Consider the following 22,232-nt stretch of genomic DNA (forward strand, 5'->3'; position numbering starts at 1 on the left):
ATTCATAACTTACAAAGACTGCTTTAACTCACTTTGTCTATAACAATAACAACCAATTTGCAGTCCTTTCCATTTTCCTCTGTTTATATTCTACTGTCTTCTCCTATTCTCTCCTCCTTTCCTCCTCTTTCTTCTCCTCTCTTCTCTCCTCTCCTCCACTCTGCTTGTCTGTCTGCATGCCCTCTACCTAAGGACCCAGAGGCGCTATATTCAATCCCTGCCACAGGAGGGCAGCACTGGAGAGAGGACACACTCTATGAGAACGCTGACCTGTATGAGAACATGCCCTCGCCCAAACTGTTTGCCCGCTACTCCCCCAAGCCCAGCCGGCTGGCCTCTTCATCCTCCTCCTCATCCTCCCCTGGCCACTACAAAACCCCTGTCTCCTCCAAATTCCTCTCCTCCTCCTCTTCCTCGGCTGCTAACACTAACACTAAAGCTACTGCTCAGGTGACTAATGCTATGCTTCTTAACTTTAACACGCAACCTTAACACTTTGTTATTATCTATGTTATCTATGTTTTGAGCCTATACAGTGTTTGTGTACAATTGCATTGTTAAATAACAATGGAGTAGAACAAGCTTATATTTTGGGTTCTGATGGGTTAAGGCAAGTTATAAAGTTATATTCTTCAAGAATCAATGGCTATCATTAATTTAAAAGTTAAAAAAAAAAACTGGATTTACAGATAGGCCTTTTGTGATGTGAACCTCCCTATAGTCAGTCAGTCAGACATTGTCATGGAGTGAAACAGAGAGATATGCTTATGGGGGGAGGAGGGATTGTAGAACAGGATTTTAGACTCAATTATTGTTACATTTATTATTCCTGCTGGAACATGGGGTTGATTTCATTAGTGTTGATACTGGCCACCCAGAATCCAGGTTCTCCTCCCTGCATCGCCCCCACCACCCTGAAGTTCCCGCTCCAGTATAGCTCTTAGTAATTTGATGAAAAACACGGCCGCGCAGAGGAGCGGTGTTACGTGAACATTTGGACCTGCGTAGCATACTGTGTCCAGTAATGAGCGTCTGGGAGTTTCTCTGAGACGTTGACCATGCACCCTTTTAGTTGCAGCCCAGATATTGAACTGTTAGAAGACGGGGATATCAAATATCTCTAGTGAGCATTACGGCCGCATATCTGTCCTAAGACCACCCAGATTTCTAGAGGGCTCTCCTTTGATCTGTGTGTGTGTGTGTGTGTGTGTCTGTGTGTGTGTGTGTGCATGCACATGTGCGTGTGTGTGTCCTGCATGTTTTCACCGCGACTGATCGTCTGCATGTATGTCATTATATTTTTATAGCCTACAGGAACGTGAGCTATAAGTGCCACCCAGTGTTGGTACACACATACATAAGTCACCACATGGAGTTGTGGAGCTGCGGTCTGAGAAGAGAGCAGAGTCTTTGATGTGTGCGAGTGTGTGGCAGGACCAGAGTGTTAACATGGAACCCTGGACCACAAAGCTCCACTTTAGTGTTTAAACAGACCCTAATCCTAGGAGGTGTAAAACTCAGGCCAGCTCAATGGGCCTAATGCCTTTTGGAGAGCTAATCAAAGTTGAATGCTAGAGCATTCCAGCCAAAGCCATGGTTGTTGAAGACTGCAGGGTGATATACTGGACAAGTCGAACAGGTCTGTGTTGTATCCCTGTGCTAAGGTCCTAGGGATACAGTTGAGAAGGGGGTTCGTATTGTAGGAATTAGGTGGTTCCTTTATACAGCTGTGCTCAAAATAGTTCTGGGGATGTTACCGACCTGGGGTATTAGGTGGTATTGTTGATTTTGATTGGACGTTTATTATGAGCTTTTTAATTGTACATTAATTGTGATTATATCCACTGACATGAGTACAAACTGTCTATTACAACTGAATGTGAATGTTTGTTCTTCCATCCAATCAGCTGAAGGGGAAGAAAGCCCCAGTGACCAATGGGACAGCGTCGAAACAGAAGGTGGACAAGAACCAGCCTAAGAAGAATGGAACCAACGGAACAGTGCCTGTGAAACGCAAAGACTCCAGTAAGGGTCCAATAAAGTGTGTGTGTGTGTGTGTGTGTGTGAGAGAGAGAGAGAGAGAGAGAGAGAGAGAGAGAGAGAGAGAGAGAGAGAGAGAGAGAGAGAGAGAGAGAGAGAGAGAGAGAGAGAGAGAGAGAGAGAGAGAGAGAGAGAGAGAGAGAGAGAGAGAGAGAGAGAGAGGCGGGGAGATAAATAGAGAGAGAGAGAGAGACATATAGGGAGAGCCTGCACATGCTCAATGGCATGACTGTTAGTGTGTGAGTCTGTTGTAGTTCAGTAGGGACACCACTTGTCCATGACTTGCAGTCAATCTTAAGAACTATGATGTTCAGCAATAGCCTGGCCCCCCGGCCCCAGCAGACATCAAGTCTGGCTCCACTGTCCCAGCCTACCCACCACTGATCGCTTTCAAGGAAAAATGAGCCGCACAAAAATCTGGAAAATGCCGGAATGTCCAAATTACAGTTGGTGGAGCAGCGGGAGTAAATATTCTGGGAGCGCTAATACATCTCCTTAAAGGCCACCGTCATAAATCTCATCCAGAGGATGATACCACTGACACATCCAGACCATACACTCAACGTTCAGTCAACATTCACACAATCCAAATAGCAGTGATAGCAGAAGAACACCCAAATATTTGGCCCAGGGTGAGATGTGGTTGGTGTAATCCATGTGGTGGAGGTCTGTGTGTTTGCAGTGATGTGTGAACTAGGACGGTTTGAACCACTCTCCCATAGTGTGTCCTTATAGAGCGTGCTCATAGGACATACCAACTATGTGCCATTTTGAATTGAGTGTATGCTACACAACCCTTTTATATTTGTACTGTCAACTGTTGTAATGACCACACACACACACACACACACACACACACACACAAATATCTGTAGTGGTGTGGAGAGGCTCCAAGCACAGTTGCCCTCAGTGGCGTAGGCTCCGAGTTTGGTGTATGCATTTTCCAGTAGGGACGGCTCCTATGTGATTAATGATTGCCTGTAGGCTTAGGTTTGTGTTCAATGGGTTTTTGGTTATTTAGGTCCCTAATGAGCTTGGATTTGTTCTCTCTCCTCTCCTCTCCTCTCCTCCAGATGCAGATCAGTATAAGTATGGGAAGAACCGTGTGGAGGCGGACGCCAAGCGGCTGCAGTCTAAAGAGGATGAGCTGATGAAGAGGAAGCAAGATATCAGGAACCGTCTGACCCAGCTGAAGAAGGACAGGAGAGACCTGCGCACTGCCATGGAGGCCAGCACCGGTGAGAGAGAGAAAGGGGGAGAGAGAGAGGGACAGGGAGAGGTAGAGATAGGAGAAGTGGGGAGAGACGGAATAAGGATGAGGGGAAAGGGAGAGGAGAGTGGTGAAGGATGGATTGGGTGGAGGTGGGAGAGAGAGTGGGAGGACAACATTGTTCACAGTAATCATTAATCACATGCTCTTATCCAGAGTGGTTTATAATGAATTATGATCATAGCAAGACGGGAACTGGGAGTGCATTTGGGAGTGCTGTGTGACGCACACGCACACACACACACACACACACACACACACACACACACAAGATGTCCTCCCCTAATCCTCACCCTAACCCCCTCTACCTATCTCTCCCTTTTTCTCAGGTAAGCGTTCTCAGGCCTCGCTGACGGAGCGACTGAAGAAGGTGGAGGATGAGTGTAAGCTGAAGGAGGATGAGAGAGTGAACCTGGAGCTGGAGCTGACGGAGGTGAAGGAGAGTCTGAAGAAAGCGCTGAGTGGAGGAGTCACACTGGGCCTCACCATCGAACCCAAGTCTGGCACCTCCCCACAGGTCAGCACAAGTTACTGGAGAGGAAGGACACTTGGAAACGGGTTGATCAAGACTAGGCTTACAAACTAACGTTGATGTAGGGTTGGATGACCTGCTGACTTGATGTGTGTGTGTGTGTGTGTGTGTGTGTGTCCGTCCGTCCAGTCCCCAGTGTCGCTGCGGCGTACCCAGGAGAACTCTCCCATCTCCAGCTGTGACACCAGCGACACGGAGACCTGCTCTCTGCCCGTCAACAGCGCCTCCCTCCTGCGCAGACAGACCAATCAGAAACCCTCGCCCGTCCGCGGCCATGTCCTCAGGAAGGCTAAGGTGAGGTCATACATACTCACTCTCCAAACATGCTACCGCTCTCTCTCTCTCTTCATAGATGTGTTTAGATAGTGTGTCACCTAGAGAATCTAATTATTGTTGTCACACTCTTAGTGTACACTTTGTCTCACAGCACCACTCTCACTCTTATCAACACACTCATTAAGATTCTCCCCTTATTAACCAGCAATATTCTCTTCTTTGTCTCTCTTGCAGGAATGGGAGATGAAGACTGGCACATAAAGACACCCTTTGCAACAGTCTTATCTTATTTGCTTTTTCAAAAATGTGTGTATATATTTATTTAAAACTGTTCATATGGGAGAAATGTGGAAGAGGAGTACACAAGCATTGCATTCCTAGCATAGAAACTCGGTGCTGCAAGAAAAAAGAAGGACGATGCTGATTTTAGTACTTTATTACCACAACAACATACAGAAATAACACTCTTTTTAGCTTCCTATTTTATAATACCATGTATGATACCAGGCATGTTTGAACAACTCTGTTCTTGCTGTTTGTATTGTCCAATCGTATTCTTTCTTTTCAAGCAGATATCGACATCCATTTCTTTTACTTTTTCTTCATCATATGAAAAGCTGGTTTACACAACTCTTGGGGTTACAAATCAAGTACAAACCAAGTATTTATTTGTAAATGTTTAAAGTAAATACTAGCATCCCTGTGATTATTTATGTTGATATTTAAAGCTTGTTTGTAGTATAGATGGCTCCCATATACAGTATGTATCTCTCCTACTCAACAGGACACTCTTGTTCAAGAGCGTTTAGAGTAGTTACTGCACAGCTCCACTAATGTTCACATCATCCAGATCTTATCATCAGCATCATAGTCGAGGCAATCCATATGAGCTTGACATCAGTAGACCAGCTGAGCACCACTGATGGATCCTGTGAATGAGCTGTTGGATTACTGTCTCGGTGCAGGGCGGGTCAACAGAAGGCGTGGCCCCCAGTCCAGTTGGCCGCTCATGCTGGAAAACTCCTAAACCTCATTTAACGTGGCCTCTTTTATTTACTCAGCTCAGTCCAGCTTGTTTAATCATGCCACTGGTGTACTGTAGCCCTGTGATCTGTGTGTGTGTGCGTGTGTGTGCGTGTGTGCATGCATGCATGCATGTATGTATGTATGTATGTATGTATGTATGTATGTATGTATGTATGTATGCATGTATGTATGTATGTATGTATATAAAAATGTCTCCCAGGCACATTCCAAACCCATCATCAATACACTGTTAGAAATAGAAGCACTTGCTGGACGGTCTAAATGACTGTGTTCTGCTAAATCAGAGACTGTGACCTAGTTGTGGATTCCTGAACGTCAGCCGCTACTGTAGCTACCCGTATAATCACACACACACACACACACACACACACACACACATTTGTATAATTGATTTCTCATGGTGCTTTGGTAATGCGTGTGCCATACCACCATCTACCATATCCATACCATCCATGTGCTTTCCGGGGGTGATGATAAATAGCAAGTTGATGTACCAATGTTAGCGTGCACATTTATTCAAGGCACATTGCCCTTCGAACAGCTGTTCTATCGTGCATTGCTGGTCAGGTTGGTGTGTGAAGCTATACATAACATAAATGGCCACCAATAACAGTTGACCCCAGTTATCAGAGTATGAATATACAGTATGCATCCCTACTTGCTTCATCATTCCTTCAGATTGAGGCCCATGATTCTGCAAGATAGAGCTAGTCAACAGGAGGGAGAGGAAAGATGAGGGTGGGGGAAGTGTTGAGACATGTCTGTTGTTTATTTTGGATCCCCCTTTCTTCTATTAAAAACACATCTGAAATGGGGCGAGAGATATGATGTCAGAAAATGTGAACCCATTGTACATAGCTTTGCAGGAGGGATGGGGAAAGGTGGGGGTGGGGGGTGGGGTTGTATGAGGGTGGGGTTTGGTTAGCATTGGGAGTAGGGAATAAAGCAACAGTGTTTGTTTTGCACCTTAGACTTTTCTACTCCATTGTATGTCCTCTGACAGTCGCCAACTTGGTGACGAAATAACGGCTGTATATAAAAGTAATAAACCTCTTTACAAACGGCCCCTTTTTGGGTTGTGTTGTTTATTGGTGTTGTATTAGCTCTGTAAACCCAGTGGAAATGTCATTCTGTATGTTCTCAAAGAACAAAGAATTTCAGAAACGATAAAGCCATATGAGAAAACTGATGGGTCAATTGAAACACGAACTAACATATTATTAGACGCTCACAGGTTAACACATTACTAGCATAATACAACATGATAGAGCTATCAGGAGAATAAACTGATGAATCATGGCGGTAACTGAATTTAATTGGATTCACCTGGATGGCTGACTTCCTACAAGGGAATTGGCCAGTCATCATTTAGGCCTTATTTGTGATTAACTTGGGGAGAAAGGTCTGGCTAATGAGCACCTGGGGCCAACGCTCCAGTTTCATTCCCTTGAATAATGTGAGGTTTACAGTATGAAATGATGACAACCAACAATGTACAGTTATGGGAGTGATTTATTCCAGAATGCAGGTTAAGTGCACTACGCTTTCTGTTGAGGACTTCAAACATTTTTAATACCAAAATCAAACAAATAACATATTAATAAAACTGTGCGGTCAATGTCACATGGTCTGTGTCATCAAGTGGATCTCCTTCACAAATATATTGAATTCTCTTTACTCCCCCTTCTCCTTCAAAAACTAACAGACGACACATCACTAGAAAACTAAGAACAAGCCAAACATGACCATATATATGTACAAAAGATGAAAAACAGATAATCAAATAGAATAGATCAATGTGGTATAGTCTGCCTGTATCAAATATGTGATGAACACAATGGAGAGTCTGAGGTTGAAACTATGGCACTGGTCTAGACCTGTCCTACAGTAGTCTCCCTCAAAACCCAATTGGGTGGAGCTTCTCAGAGTCTGTAGTGGCCCAAATTGTGGCCACTCTTCTCTCTGAACACCACCATTATGTACTTGACATAATGATTACATCATTAGTGAAAAGAAATGTCTACTGTGGAAAAGCTACTGTACTGACAAAAGGTTACAGGATCTGACCAGAATGAACAGAAATCAACACATCCAACATCTCCATAGGTACGGTGTGTGTGTGCAGTAGTGCATGTTGTAGATTAGACAATGAGAGATCCTTTGCAATTAACAATGGAGACAACAAGAAGCCTACTGATGTCTACTGATACTTATACACTGAAATAATGCAAAACGATACAAGCAGGCAATGGTATTGAGAAAGGTCTCTGTGTCATCTGTGAAAGGGGGCATTCAAAAGATGCTGTGTGTTTTGGTATTAGTGTAAAATACTCACACCCATGTGAAGGGCTATGTACATTGGGAGGTTGTTCATATTTACATGTATATGTACACAAAACCTAATCATAAGGAGACATACCACCACTAACTCTGCCTAATATAGGCTCATTTAACCACAGTCGCACCTGTCCTCCATGACCTCCAACGACCTTGTCTCTGGGGAAATAAGTCCGCCTTGACCTTTGACCCGGGAGGGTATTTTGAAGGGGTCAAAGTGTTATTAGTCATAAATAAATACAAGCACAGGTAAATGTCATTGAGCAGAGGATTCTGCTTTTTTTAGGCACCGTGGGACCGACAATGGTTTTCTAACTGGGAGGTGACATGCTGTTGATTCTCTAAATATCACTCATCATATTAAGTGTCACTCCTCTTACTTCATCTATACTCGCCAAGTAGCATAAAACATAAAATAAGAAATACTTAATCTTAAAAAAAAAGATTAAAATATAAATTATTATAGAGCATTGTTATACTGTTGTATAATGAAAGACAGTTTTAAAAAAATAAATGTAAATAGTGGTAAATGAGGAATTTTCCACATGCTTCATGTAAGCTGAACTTTCAAGTACCTGTGTCTGGGAATTAAAACACAGTGCACCAGCACTCCCTGGTGCCTGCATGGGCAACTGCATTTTTTTTAGCAAAGCCTACCTACTTTATTTCAGACTGTTCCCCTTCAAATTGACACTAATGACTTCTAGTTGAAGAGGGAAAGGAAACCAACTGTCCTCAACTGTAGATATGAAAGGGGTAATCTCATTCTTTCCTGAGAAAGAGAATTATTGCATTAGAGATGTGTGTGTGTGTGTGTGTGTGTGTGTGTGTGTGTGTGTGTGTGTGTGTGTGTGTGTGTGTGTGTATGAAGACGAATGAGAGAATGAGAGCCAATTAAAATTCTGGGACCAATGAACACCAAAAACCTTACTGCTCTCCCTTTGGTATCCCTTTCAGAGCTGTGGACAATATAGATGAGAGTTAGATTGCGCCTGAACACGTTTTCCTGATATGATGATGGTCTCAATGCCCATTTTCCTGCCACCTATAGTGATAAGGAGTAATCCTGACCTACCCTCAGATGTATATGTGACAACAAACTTCTCCACTGCTAAAACCAGAGAGTTAAAGTACCTCAGATACTGTGTGTGGGAGTTACTTAGCTTATCCAACTGTGTTGTGGCCACAACCTGCATTTATGGCTATGGCCTGTTGTTTTCACAGCTCTATTTTGGTCATAGTGTGTGTAAAGCACCCCAGTACCCTCTACTAGTGAAACATGAGCTCAGAACTACTACACACAGTAGTGGGTAAACAACAGAGGGAGAGTGTGTATGTGTCTGTGAGACAAGAGTCAGTGGAAGGAGTTTTACAGAGCATCTCAAATAACATGTCAGTGGGGGTCCTTCTTCCTGTGATATCACTTCCTGTAATCTTCACTGGATGGTGTCCAACAAGTCTCTGAGGGGGTTAGCCAATGAGAACACACCGACAGGATACAACACAGAGTGCAAAGGACATTGGGCAAAGCGGAGTGGCCCATTCAACACGCTGTAGGGAGAGGAAGGGGGGGGGGGGGGGGAACACATGGAGGATAACAGAGGAGAAGTGTCCCTCTGGTCCCGGAGGACAGCGAGAGTGAGAGCGTAAATGAGGGAGCGAGGAGGGTCGCGGAGAGGAGGAGAGGAGTCAGATAGGAAGAGATAGATTACTGCTTGGCTGCAGTGCTGTGGTGGTTTCTCTCCTCCTCCTCAGTAAGAAGGGAGTGGTGGGACTGGGACTGGGTCGAGAGGTGGAAGGCAGAGTAGAGTCCCTGTGCTCGTTAGCTGGCTAGCTGGTTAGCACGTTAGCGCAACGGGCAGGACATCAGCTGGTCAGGTAGCTGTGCAGCTCTCTGGAGTTGATGCTCAGGACGACTCCCGAGTGGTTGCCTAGCAACAGAGAGAGAGAGAGAGAGAGAGAGAGAGAGACCACCACCACCACAGTGAGACAACAGACCACACTAGGTACCTTTTAACTGTGTATTTCACCTTGATTATTTCAACTTTTGATGTTGGTTCTTTGATGAAGTTTGTACTTAGAGGCTTGGTTAACTTGTTTGATATTGTTATGAGGTTAATAGGCTACTGTCAAATACTGATACTGAAGAAATAAACAATACAACAACTCCCAATACCTTGTGTTAGTTGGTTGTCAGTTGGTGGTTTTAGTAGTGGTGCGGGTTAGTCCGTATAAGGGAACGGAAGATGGGGCTACCTCCAGCGTTACCTAGAGTCTGCGAGTCCAGGTCGTCGTCGATAAACTCCTCCCCCTGGATGATGTTCTGCGTGTCCTCACTGTGGTTGACAGGGCTGGTCATCTCCTGCTCCTTCTCGTTGTGCATCTGGGCGTACACATTCCTACCTGGCAGTTTTCTGAAAAACAGAGGAGGATAGGCATCCTCAGTCCTAAGCCAAGGACTGTGGGATTTGTAGTTTTTTAAAGATGGGGGTTTTGTTTTTCGAATGTATTTGTAGATCATGTTTATTGCATTTTGTGAACTGTGAATTGGGATGCAGGGTTGGTGATCTTAGAATAGTGGACAGAAACTACATTAGCCCATGCAGTTGTGTGTTCACCTGTGGCCATGCATGCAATTGTCTATTATTCTATGTTCATGCAGTTCTTCAGATGTGAGAGCTTCCACTGAGTTGTGTCATTCCCAAATGGACCACATACAATATACTGAATATACTGTAATCTGCTGTAATTTGCTGTGGATTAAAGGATTATTCTAAATGACCATATCATTATCCTATTTATGGGTTTGGGGGAGTTATATGGGGATTATTGGGATATTGGGGTGTCTGAAATCCAAAGTTTCTCACCTTTTGAACTTGTAGAGGATAAAGGATCCTGTAGCGATGAGGCTGATGAGGAAGATGACAGCCAGGGCCCACACACCAGGACCAGCCGCACCTCCCTGGGAGCCTGAGGACAGACAACTCACATTAGCAGGGTGTAGGTCACACACACACACACACACACACACACACACACACACACACACACACACACACACACACACACACACACACACACACACACACACACACACACACACACACACACACACACACACACACACACACACACACCCACACACACACCAACCATAGTCAACACACACCAGTTGAGCAATGAATCTGCATAGCACACACAAACACAAAGCACGCGCAGCACACACACACACCTGCTGTGGATGTGGCCCCCAGAGACCCTGAATCACATGTAGAGGACAGCAAGCAAATAAACAAAATATATCAACAAAAAACAAACACAGATGGCAATCTCACTGCAACTCCATTCCATTTCTATCCACATCGATAATCCCCCACAATGTTGATTAAACAACACGCGCATACACACATACACACATACACACACACACACACACACACACACACACACACACACACACACACACACACACACACACACACACACACACACACACACACACACACACACACACACACACACACACACACTCCGGACAAATTCAAGGTTTTGTAGTCAGGAAAAAGAGATCAGCAATCAAACTGCAGAGAGAGATAACAGAGGTGCAGCAGCATATATTAGGATAGGTTATTGGCCCATTGTTTATTGTTTACCTCAACAGATCTACTGTATGTGCCAGTGGTTTTAAACACCAGAGCCACTTTAGTCAGACAGACTTATCAGCAATGAGGGAAATAATAAACACTAAAAGCAGAGAGAAGATATTCAAGATGGAGCTGAGGAAATGTAGACCCCTCTTGAGAAACAAGGAGGAAAAGAGGTTGCATGGGGCCAAGTCAAAACGCACCAGTCTCTGCTGCTCTCGTGGTTGAGTCATTAGTTACTAGTCCTTTGAAATAGATTGATAACATGTAGAGTAGTTATCCATTCATCGTCAAATCAAACTGGAGACAATACATGTATCTAGCTATCATGAAATCATATTCACATAATTACAAAGACGCTACTGCATTACTGTGTGTGTGTGTGTGTGTGTGTGTGTGTGTTGCTATAGTTACCTGCGTCAGGGTCAGCTAAGGTCACCAGCACCTGCAAACCTCCTCGTACGATGAGACTCACATTGTTCTCATTGAAAGCCTGCTTGATGGCAGGAATGCGCTGAGGAGGTAAATAAACAGTCTTCACTCAATAACAAATCTACTGCTCATACTGAAGGACTCTTACAACAACATCACTTTCCACATTTGGAAATATCTACCATGACACCATATGTGTGTCCATAATACTGTACCTTATCTACAAAGACACTCCTCTTGGCTGGCTTGCTCTCCAGGGGGAGCACATAAAGGTCTGCTGTGGTGGGCAGGCCCGGCTTCACCATGGTTACCAGGGACTCTTGTGGAATTCCTGTGATCTGGGAGGAGAAAGCTTCTAGTCAGAAACATGACATTGTAGCTCTTGGACTCTTTATTAAACCTGTCTTCAGACAACCAACTAGAGTAATTTAGAGTAACCATACAGACTGTTTCACTGACACAGATTAAGCCTGGACTAGAGAGCACATTCAATGGAGAAACTCCATTCAACATGATATTTAGCCTAGGGCTAGGCTTAATCTGAGTCGGGTAAACTAGCTCATGTTATCAGGTCAAGTTGGATAGCTATAGGGTTAAAGGTATGAGGAGCCTTACCTTGGCCAGGATCTTGGTGACCACCTGGCCTACATCCTCCCTCCACTCTGGTATGTTGGGGTTGAAGCGGTCCAGATTCCTGCTGAAGCTCAGGGGGAGGACCTGGAAACCATCTGGGATTGGAAAGGACAGGCAAGGAGTCAACACTCAGTAACATCTTCAGTTAGAAATTACAGAGACCACAATCTACATAACTCTGTATGTGTATCCAAGGTTTAAAGGCAACAGAATAAGTCTGTGGTTTCTCACTGTTAGTTTAGTTGATCTATTTTCACAAAAAGACAGGTGAAAGACAAACAGTTAGAATAAAAGTAAAGGTTTAAAAAGTGTGAAGCTGAGGTGTTTATTCTGACGTAACAGTTCTCTTTGGGTAAAACACATGAGATACAGTCAGTTCTAGCTGTCTCTCATAAATAAATTACATCTATATTTGTACACAGAAAGGTGACATACTGTACAGTAGGCGCATAGTAACTGTTACACAACAACATCAACAAATGATGTCATGGAGCACGCCAGGACACAACAACATGTCATTCTAAATGATGTCCAACATGAATATTCATAGGCAAGAGAAGGTCACTCTGTCTTACCGTAGACTCGCACCATCTTGGTGTCCTGCACCATGGAGCGTCCGTTAGAAGCCTGGACAGTGACCGACACTTCTCCTGTTTCAGGGAACCGTATCAGTAGACTGTTCTCCAGGGACAGCTTGGGCTGCATGGCGACAAGGCAAACAATAATCAATTCACCAATTCCTTTTGGCACCATGAGTATATCACAATGAAATGTTTAGCTGCAAATTTAGCACTTTTATAAATCGAAACATCAGTCATCAAATAAAAATCTCCAGTCATCAAACATCAGTATTGGGTTTAAACCCAAAGCTAGTCAGTACCTGCAGGTTGTCTCCTATCCACCAGTAGAACACTGTCAGGTTGGCCTCTGAGGGAAGCACCACCGCAGTCAGGTTCACTTCCTGGTTCCTCCCAGCGATGGGAACCACTTCCAGGTGGACTTCCTGTAGGGGGGCTGGGGTGGAGAAAGAAAGGTTTACCACCATCCATATTGCCTTACTAATCTATGACTGTTGTTGTTTTACAGATAGTATTCCTCCATAATACATTTTAGATAGTGGAAGGCACATTCAATTATTACAAGAATGACAATAGTGATGGCACCGTTATGAAAACAGGTGGTTTTGAATGTCTCAAATCAAAAATAATTGAGTGACAGACAGACAGTTAAATCATTCAGCAGCCCATCCTTATATAGCTATCTGATTGGTTGAGAGACCCACCTGTGACCTGGATGTACATGGTGGCCTGGTCATGACCTGCCAGGTTCTCAGCCTTCACTGTGACTCTGTAGACCCCCAGCTTTTCATAGCGGTGCTGGATGGGCTCATCTGTCACCGTCAGGTTCTGGTAGATGGCCCGGACTCCGTCTCCCAGGTCCACCTGGTACTTGGTACTACTGGTGTCACCCTGTAGTGGGGGACACACACACACACTTCATATTAGGCAAATTCATCCAGGTGTATTGGTTGTTAAAACATGTGGCAATACAAATTGTGTGTGACGTTCTGTATGTTTAATCATGATGAGGTATGGAAATTCCTCTTGAGGGTCAATAACATTTGATCAATCATCATGAGCCTGGCTATCATCTATCACACACACATCACACACAAATTCTTTCTACCTCTCCTTCACACACTCTGCACTCTCTAAATGTTGACTTAGGAATTTCTGGTACTGTAAATGAAGCTTGGTTCATAACCTTGTGATGCACATAACTGTACCTGCTCCTGGTGGACAATGAAGGTGACGTCATCACCAGGTGCCACAGCCAGCATCTGGCCCTTGATACCCAGCTGCAGGCCTCTGGGAGGCAGTAGAGGACAGGTGTGCTGCTTGGCGCTCTGCTGCTTGTTCACTCCTGCTTCACACACGTTAGACACCACCTTCCTGTACCTGCAACACAGCACAGCACAGTACCAACATTAGAAACAGGAGGTGAAAATGGGCTTGGCTGCAGTGCAGTTAAATGAGGAAAAGGAGAGATTATTGTCTTTGTGTGTGTGTGTGTGTGTGTGTGTGTGTGTGTGTGTGTGTGTGTGTGTGTGTGTGTGTGTGTGTGTGAGTGTGTGTGGCCCCTCACCCGGTGCTGGATTCGTAGTTGTGTCCTAAGTGACAGTCATCTGGTGGGGAGTCTGGGTCATGCCAGAAGTCAGCGAAGCAGCGGTCTCCCTCTGCCTTCAGGATCTGGGCTCGCTCAAATCCATAGTCACTGAACACAGAGAGCAGTGGTCAAAGGTCAACCTGTGGTCATGACTCAATGGTCAATACACAAACACTATTTTGTGTGTCTCACAAAAACATGGGTTATCAAGCATGAATACCTTAAACACATGACATTGAATGATAATGTATTGTGACCAGACCTGAGTCAACTACTATGTAAAATACTTGCAAATAGTTGAGCTGCACACAATCTAGTTAATCTGGTACAATAGTGCCAATGTCACAGTCCCAACAGTGCAAATTCCAAGCCCAATCAAATACAAGCTAAATGAAGTATTTTATTAATATATAATCCGGGGTGACCCATTCTGTATATCATCTCTGAATGATGCTGCTGCTGCTGTGGTCTCTCACCAGTTGAAGTCTTTCTCAGTGCACTGGCAGGGCTTGGTCGTGAGGGCCGAGGTGTAGCTCCTCCCCTTGATACAGAACGCTGAGTCCTTCCTCTTCCTGAAACTCCTCTCCTGACCCATGATGCACTTCTCTCCCTGGGGATGACACAAGAGGTTATGTGGTAGTGCTTTTTACAGTGCTACAGTCTCCAGGTCATATTGTCTACGTTAATGCTGTCCAGTTTACTTTTTTTCTGTGTGTGTGTGTGTGTGTGTAAATTATACAGAATGGAGCAACACGAGTCCTGACCAAGACAGACAGAGACAGAGAGCACACATCACACCACACACACACACAAAGAAAAACATTAAAAGACATCTTAAAACATACATTTTTAGCCTTACTTTGTGTTTTTCATCTTTTAGTCATTCAGTTCATTTATTTTTTATTTTTTACTACATTTGAGCATTTACCATGCATTAGTCTCTTCAGTCTTCAGTCACTTGTTCTCTGCTTTTACTGTTTTAAACTCCCATTATAGTCCCATTACTGTTATACTTGTTTGGATGTACTGTATGGGTGCGTGTGTGTGTTACCTGCAAGTCAGTGAGTTTCCAGGGGTCGTAGTCTGCCTCGGTACACTGACGGGGGAAGGACTGGCGGAAGTCTACCTTCACCAGCTCCCAGTCAGACCTGTAGCTGATGTGGCCAAACACCCTGGAAACACATACACACCAGAGAGATACGTATATGTCTACTATTCTCGTGCTGTACAGCTATACTCTGGGATTTACACATCTGTAAATCTGAATGTGCATCTCTGTCTTTCTATCCATCCATCCATCAATCGTCATAAAAACATAACTCCTATGTCATGTGACCAGACCTAGCCCATCAGGACTGGGGGGAAGGGAATATGCTGGCACTAACTTTACGTCAAGATAGAGGCCCAGTCAGTCTCATCATCAACATGTCTCTAATGAGCTGGGGGTTTCACTTGAGTGCTCCTGTAAATTAGACCTTTAATGGTCCGTACTTTGTATATCAAAGAGACAAATGTCCCTTCTATGAGTGCCTTCAAACGGATGAACTTCTCTGCACAATAGAAGCACTTTCCAGTAATGGTGTCTCTATGTAAACTCAAAGGCATTCATAATGACATAATAAAGTAAACTAGAGGTTGCATGCACTTCCACTTCAATAAAACTACTTAGAAATAGATATATCTTGGAGAAAAACTGAAGAAGTACAGAAACGGTATGTTAATCGGCTGAGCTCTTTCTCTTTGACCATCTTTGACAGACCACACTCTTTTAGCAACAGCTTGTTGTGGAAACATGTCAACAGTGCAGGCGTATGTTGTTTTGACATGCATGCCATTCCCCCCATTCCTATCAGAGGCAAGCGAGAAGAAACAACATGTAAATGACAAATGTAAAGGTCTCGAATGCACAGATGCTGTTTTCTCTCTCTCTTCCTCTCCCCCTTTTTTTTTCTCTCTCTCTCTCTCTCTCTCTACCATGTGAAACGCATATGGTGTAAAACCCTTAAAAATCGGTCCCCTCACAGAGGTTTAACCCACCACCATTAGTATGACTAGTGAGCACTCCATCTTCCAGGCTGTCCTTGGTGCTAAGTCACTGTTCAAAAACGTAATTATAAAGACGAGACTCTGCTGTCAAGGGGCTTGAAAAAAAATAAACCGGGGGTAATCGATGTTGGCCATCAGTTGTCCCCCCTACTCGTTTCCATCCTTGCCCTATCTCACAGGAGGCAGACGCCGTGTGCGTGCGTGCAATTGAGTGCACGTGTATGTGCATATGTCGGTTGTCCTTGGCGACCCACATTTGCTTCTCAGCACAGGAAAATTGTTGTCCTACTGGGTTGTGATTTTGTCCCCTCACCATACAGTAGAACCTTCCCCTGGCTGCTAAAATGAGAAGCAAGGTCTTATCTCTGCTCTAGGGCAAAACTCTGAGATGATGGGCCTCGTCTCACTCGAGCCAATCCGATAAGATTTTAAGGGAGAGGGAGAAGGACAAAGAGAGAGAGAGCGAGAGAGACAGAGAGGGAGAGAGACAGAAAGACAAAAAATACATCAAGAAAGAAAGGTGGGGAGCGACAGAAAAAGAAACAGAGGCTTCTTGCCTCATCATGTGCTGTTAGGCTAATCAAGCTCTCAGGAGGAGGACGTGCAGAAAAAGTCTGAGGTGAAAACGACTGGCAGTAACACCGGCAAATTGGCGCCCCTCTCCTCCTAATCAAGAGGGAATTGGTGAGATGAGAGAAACCTGCTGCTCCTAAACGGTTAGCCTGGAGAGGCAGCTGCTCCATCTCCCTCCCTAAACCTCTTACTGGAGCCAAGAGGAGCCATGCAGGACTTAGCCAGGCACGGTTTCCATGGTGTCCACTCACGTCATGACCAGCGTCTCGTCTCCCGGCTCACTCAGTAGTCCATCCACAAACACTGAGGTGCTGGTGAAGTTATGGATGGCCCACGTGCGCCCCTCATCGATGCTGAACCTGAGGAGAAACAACAGTAACAACACAATCCCATCAACTTAAAAGAGATCTAGATAGCCATCTTGGAAATGAGCCTCCATATTGGTAAGGTGAAGCAGATGTTATACGACATGACGTGAGTGGAAGATAATCTCTGTGACTAATCATGCCCTGGTTTTAGCCATTGCAAGACAACAGCTGGGCAGCATGTCATTATGAGGATGTTTCTGCTACCAAACGCACGCTTTAAAGAGGACTTTAAAATTAGAGGATAGAATACACAAAGCTCACCACTAGCTCTACTTTAGCATCTGTGACCATGGCTACTGACATCAACAGCAGTTTAGTGTTACATTACGTAAGTGTGGTTACAGTATGTGATGGAAAGGAATCAATGTGGAATTGAGCGGTACACCGAGGCTGCGGGGGAATGCAAATGAGCCTGAAATACAACTTGCTTATCACCAGAGAAACATGCACCACTACAGAGAGAGTGGGAAGCAGACATCCCCATGCAGTACAGTATATGAAGAGAGAATCAGATAGGAAAGGTAGTCTTATCTGAACTGTACAATCTCTCTCTCTCTCTCTCTCTCTCTCTCTCTCTCTCTCTCTCTCTCTCTCTCTCTCTCTCTCTCTCTCTCTCTCTCTCTCTCTCTCTCATAACATTTTGATGCATTTTGATCAAAATGTTTTAAATAAGCATCTCCATTCCAAGTATGTTAGTTTTCAACTGACAGGGATGCCAAGGGATCAGATGTGTTAGTGAGAGCAATCCATTGCTGTTTGAGTTAGTGTGAGCGCAGCCAGAAATGATCTACAGTAACATGATTTGAGTGAGTATGAGGTAAGTCAGACAGTTGGCATACATGAGTTCAAGCCTTTTTGCTTTCCAAGGGGCCCTGAAACCGAATGGCTCTGATTTGCATTTGCACTGTGAGGGGGCTACATCCGAAAAACTAGAGCCATTCTAAACGGGGGTAAATGTTTCATTTGGAGATGTATGTTTTGGACTTGTGTCAGTCCCTAAGTTTGAAGAGGGTTCTCTTTGCAGTGAAGGACTGCTTTAGGCTGTGGAGGGCTCTTAACTCAGTTGAGTGCTAAAGCCATTTCCCTTTTTCTCCCTCTGCCAATGCCTCTCCCACCCTCCCCCTCTCTCTCTTCTCTCTCTCTCACTCTCTCTCTCTCTCTCATCCCATGAGAGCCGCCTCGCTAGCCCTCTTCTCCTCTCTTCCCTCGCTCCTGCTGTTAAAAACAAGAGGAAAATGACGCTCCTTCATTTGAAATGATTTCTCGGCTTTGATCTGACAGAGCACCCACCCTCTGTAATTTTTACTCGTCTTCTTTGCTTCTCTGCTACAGCCTGCTGATTCACTTCATTGTTCACTCTCTCTATCTCTCTCTCTTTCTCTCAGCAGCCAGCTATGCATGAGGATATAGATTATCCATACACCCTGGGTACATAGACACTGAATGTACAGTTAGGTCCGGAAATATTTGGACAGTGACACAATTTTCATAATTTTGGCTCTGTACACCACCACAATGGATTTGAATGAAACAATCGAGATGCAATTGAAGTGCAGACTTGTAGCTTTAATTCAAGGGGTTGAACAAAAATATTGTATGAAACATTTAGGAATTGCAACCATTTTTATACACAGTCCCCTATTTTCAGGGGCTCAAATGTAATTGGACAAATTAACATAATCATAAATAAAATGTTCATTTTTAATACTTTGTTGAGAATCCTTTGCAGGCAATGACTGCCTGAAGTCTGGAACCCATGCACATCACCAAATTTTGGGTTTTCTCTTTTGTGATGCTTTGCCAGGCCTTTACTGCAGCTGTCTTCAGTTGTTGTTTGTTCGTGGGTCTTTCTGCCTTTAGTTTTGTCTTCAGCAAGTGAAATGCATGCTCGATCAGGTTGAGATCAGGTCATTGACTCAGCCATTGCAGAATATTCCACTTCTTTGCCTTTGACTCCTGGGTTGCTTTCACAGTATGTTTTGGGTCATTGTCCATCAGTACTGTGAAGCACTGTCCAATCAACTTTGCTGAATTTGGCTGAATCTGAGCAGACAGTATATCCCTAAACACTTCAGAATTTATCCGGCTGCTTCTGTCTTCGGTCACATCATCAATAAACACTAGCGACCCAGTGCCATCGGAAGCCATGCATGCCCATGCCATCACACTGCCTCCACCGTGTTTTATAAATGATGTGGTATGCTTTGGACCACGAGCAGTTCCAAGCCTTCTCCATACTTTTTTCTTCCCATCACGCTGGCACAGCTTGTTAGTTTCACCTGTCCAAAGAATGCTGTTCCAGAACTAGGCTGGCTTTTTTAGATGTTAAAAGTCTAATCTGGCCTTTCTATGCTTGAGGCTTATGAATGGTTTGCACCTTGTGGTGAACCCTCTGTATTTGCTCTCGTGAAGTCTTCTCTTTATGGTAGACTTGGATAATGATATGCCTACCTCCTGGAGAGTGTTCTTCACTTGGCTTGATGTTGTGAAGGGGTTTTTCTTTACCATGTGAAGGATCCTGCGATCATCCACCACTGTTGTCTTCCGTGGACATTCAGGCCTTTTTGTGTTGCCGTGCTCACCAGTGCGTTCTTTTTCTCTCAGAATGTATCAAACTGTTGATTTGGCCACTCCTAATGTTGCCACTATCTCTCTGATGGATTTGTTTTGTTTTTGCAGAGTAAGGATGGCCTGTTTCACTTGCATTGAGAGTTCCTTTGACCGCATGTTGTGCGTTCACAGCAACAGCTTCCAAATGCAAATGCCACACTTGGAATCAACTCAGACCTTTTACCTGCTTAATTGATAAAGAAATAACAAAGGAATAGCCCACACATGTCCATGAAACAGCGTTTGAGTCAATTGCCCAATTACTTTTGGTCCCTTGAAAAAGAGGGGGCTACATATTAAAGTGTTGTAATTCCTAAACCCTTCCTCCAATTTGGATGTGAACCCTCAAATTAAAGCTGAGAGTCTGCACTTTAAGCCTATATTCATTATATAACTGTAACTTGAATATATTTTGGTAAACAGCTAAAATAACAAAAATTGTGTCAGTGTCCAAATATATATGGACCTAACTGTATCTCCAAAAGGCAAAGCTTTCAGAACACTCTCTCATTCCCATTTGTAAAGAGGTGCACTACAGCTTAATCTGTCCGAAGGCAGTGATTTTAACTTTTTAAATGCAGTGGGTGAGGGGATGCTGCTACTGTAGGTTGTAGAACATGTGGGAGGAGGGGATGAGAAGCTCCAACTAGAAGGTCAGCTGATGGTCAGAGATTACATTCTCTGGGTGTTTTTAATCATCTCGTTTTTCATTCAATCTTTATCAAGGTTTGTGTCATTGAGATTATATCTCTTTTGGTCCACAATAGAGACCTAGTCCTACTCTGGTTTGTAGGGGGAAAAAGCTAGGTGCACAAATGTATTGACTGATTTCACTTGGGCATGTTGACAATTTAGAAAATGAGGACTTAATGAATAGTTGATGGTGGCGTGAGCCTTACTTGAGTATTTTGAGGGGGATGGAGGTGTCCTTGATGGCCACGATAACGCCTCCATGGTCCAGGTACAGGATGTGATGCTCCTCCTCAAACACCTGCAAACCGGAAGGAGACACACAGGAAGTGAAGAGCGCCACAGGAAATGAGATGAGTAGGAGGATGAATGCAAGAAAAGACGGAATACAGAGTGCATGACTAGGCCATTTACTATAAAAGATAGACAATTCCTTATCTTCTAAATGTATCATTTCTTTGAGCAGGTTGTCTCATTGAATTTATTTTGTTCAAATAAGAGGTTGTCTTCCAAAATGGAACTTATCAATGCACATGTTACACTCTTTTTCCAGGAGAGAGGCGGATGACACTCACCTGTCTCCAGGTCTTCCCACAGTCAGAGGTGACGTACATCTCCTCTTTATACTCCACTAGCTGAGAGCCCATGTTACCTGAGAGAGAGAGAGGGAGAGAGAGAGAGAGAGAGAGAAAACCCACAGTGAAGTGAATTAACAGGCTGTAGCAGGGATGTCAGCGCTACAGTGATCTAAAGTCTTTTAATTCCCTCCCTTAGAACATGGGTCAAAAGAAAAATTCCACTAATTGTACAATTTAGTTAAAAAAGAAGACAAGTAAAAATTACAGAGGGTAGGTGCTCTGTCAGATCAAAGCCTCCTGCACCGAGAAATCATTTCAGATCAAGGAGGGTAATTTTCCTCTAGTTTTTTTAACAGCAGGAGCAAGGGAAGAGTGGAGGTGGCTCACTCTCACTCATGGGTGAGACAGGCCACTTATACCTTTCATTCAGGACCGTTATTTTAGCTCTCCACCAGGTTGCCTGCACATAAATGCCAAGTATTCAATACATAAAAGCAGCAGTGACTATATCCCCTTTCAGAAAAAAAACACAGCCAAAACCAACATTTTAGTCCTGTCTAGGTGTAAAGAGGCATGTTTTAGCTCAGGCACTTGGTGTTGGTCAATAATGGAGCGCAAGGGGAGGGTTCTAGTGGATGGGGGCTTGGTCACTCTAACACACACCAACACACACCAACACACACACACCCACACACACACACACACACACACACACACACCCACACACACACACCCACACACACACACACACACACACACACACACACACACACACAGCTCTGTGACATAGAACAGCAGTCTGTGTGATGGATCTTTCCTGCTGTGAGTGCCTGGCATAAGCCTGCATTATGTCCAGGCTGCTTTAGCGCCCACTGTCTGAGGGCTCTATTGTACCACAGAGAGCCGTCTAAACCACAGGCTAAGCACTCCCTGACAATAATGACTGGGACCTAATCCCTCTTTACAACCAGTAGGCTAATGTTTACAGTA

General features: G+C 44.2%; 2 protein-coding genes across 3 annotated transcripts in view; one reads left to right on the forward strand and one right to left on the reverse strand.

The window, feature by feature from the left end:
* The window catches only part of afap1 (actin filament associated protein 1), a 33,242-nt gene extending 27,018 nt beyond the window's left edge, over positions 1-6,224 (forward strand). The window contains exons 13-17 of one of the 2 annotated variants that reach the window (XM_083676310.1): positions 1,908-2,025; positions 3,114-3,278; positions 3,640-3,837; positions 3,979-4,136; positions 4,353-6,224. In XM_083676310.1, coding sequence (XP_083532436.1) covers positions 1,908-2,025; positions 3,114-3,278; positions 3,640-3,837; positions 3,979-4,136; positions 4,353-4,379 — 666 coding nt within the window. In that variant the 3' untranslated portion in view covers positions 4,380-6,224. Of the gene's footprint in view, positions 1-1,907; positions 2,026-3,113; positions 3,279-3,639; positions 3,838-3,971; positions 4,137-4,352 lie in introns of both variants that reach the window. The other variant, XM_083676311.1, reaches the window with a different exon arrangement.
* A 435-nt stretch (positions 6,225-6,659) lies between these two features.
* Positions 6,660-22,232, reverse strand: part of sorcs2 (sortilin-related VPS10 domain containing receptor 2) — a gene marked incomplete at its 5' end in the record, with an annotated part of 163,059 nt that continues 147,486 nt past the window's right edge. The window contains 16 exons of the mRNA XM_083683063.1: positions 6,660-9,433; positions 9,771-9,916; positions 10,370-10,472; positions 11,561-11,660; positions 11,794-11,916; positions 12,194-12,306; positions 12,787-12,910; positions 13,092-13,225; positions 13,494-13,680; positions 13,998-14,169; positions 14,357-14,485; positions 14,854-14,987; positions 15,429-15,549; positions 17,248-17,355; positions 20,874-20,965; positions 21,240-21,316. Coding sequence (XP_083539189.1) covers positions 9,369-9,433; positions 9,771-9,916; positions 10,370-10,472; positions 11,561-11,660; positions 11,794-11,916; positions 12,194-12,306; positions 12,787-12,910; positions 13,092-13,225; positions 13,494-13,680; positions 13,998-14,169; positions 14,357-14,485; positions 14,854-14,987; positions 15,429-15,549; positions 17,248-17,355; positions 20,874-20,965; positions 21,240-21,316 — 1,928 coding nt within the window. The 3' untranslated portion in view covers positions 6,660-9,368. The remainder of the gene's footprint in view (positions 9,434-9,770; positions 9,917-10,369; positions 10,473-11,560; positions 11,661-11,793; positions 11,917-12,193; positions 12,307-12,786; positions 12,911-13,091; positions 13,226-13,493; positions 13,681-13,997; positions 14,170-14,356; positions 14,486-14,853; positions 14,988-15,428; positions 15,550-17,247; positions 17,356-20,873; positions 20,966-21,239; positions 21,317-22,232) is intronic.

Source organism: Argentina silus, assembly GCF_951799395.1.
Source record: "Argentina silus genome assembly, chromosome: 1".
Classification (NCBI taxonomy): domain Eukaryota; kingdom Metazoa; phylum Chordata; class Actinopteri; order Argentiniformes; family Argentinidae; genus Argentina; species Argentina silus.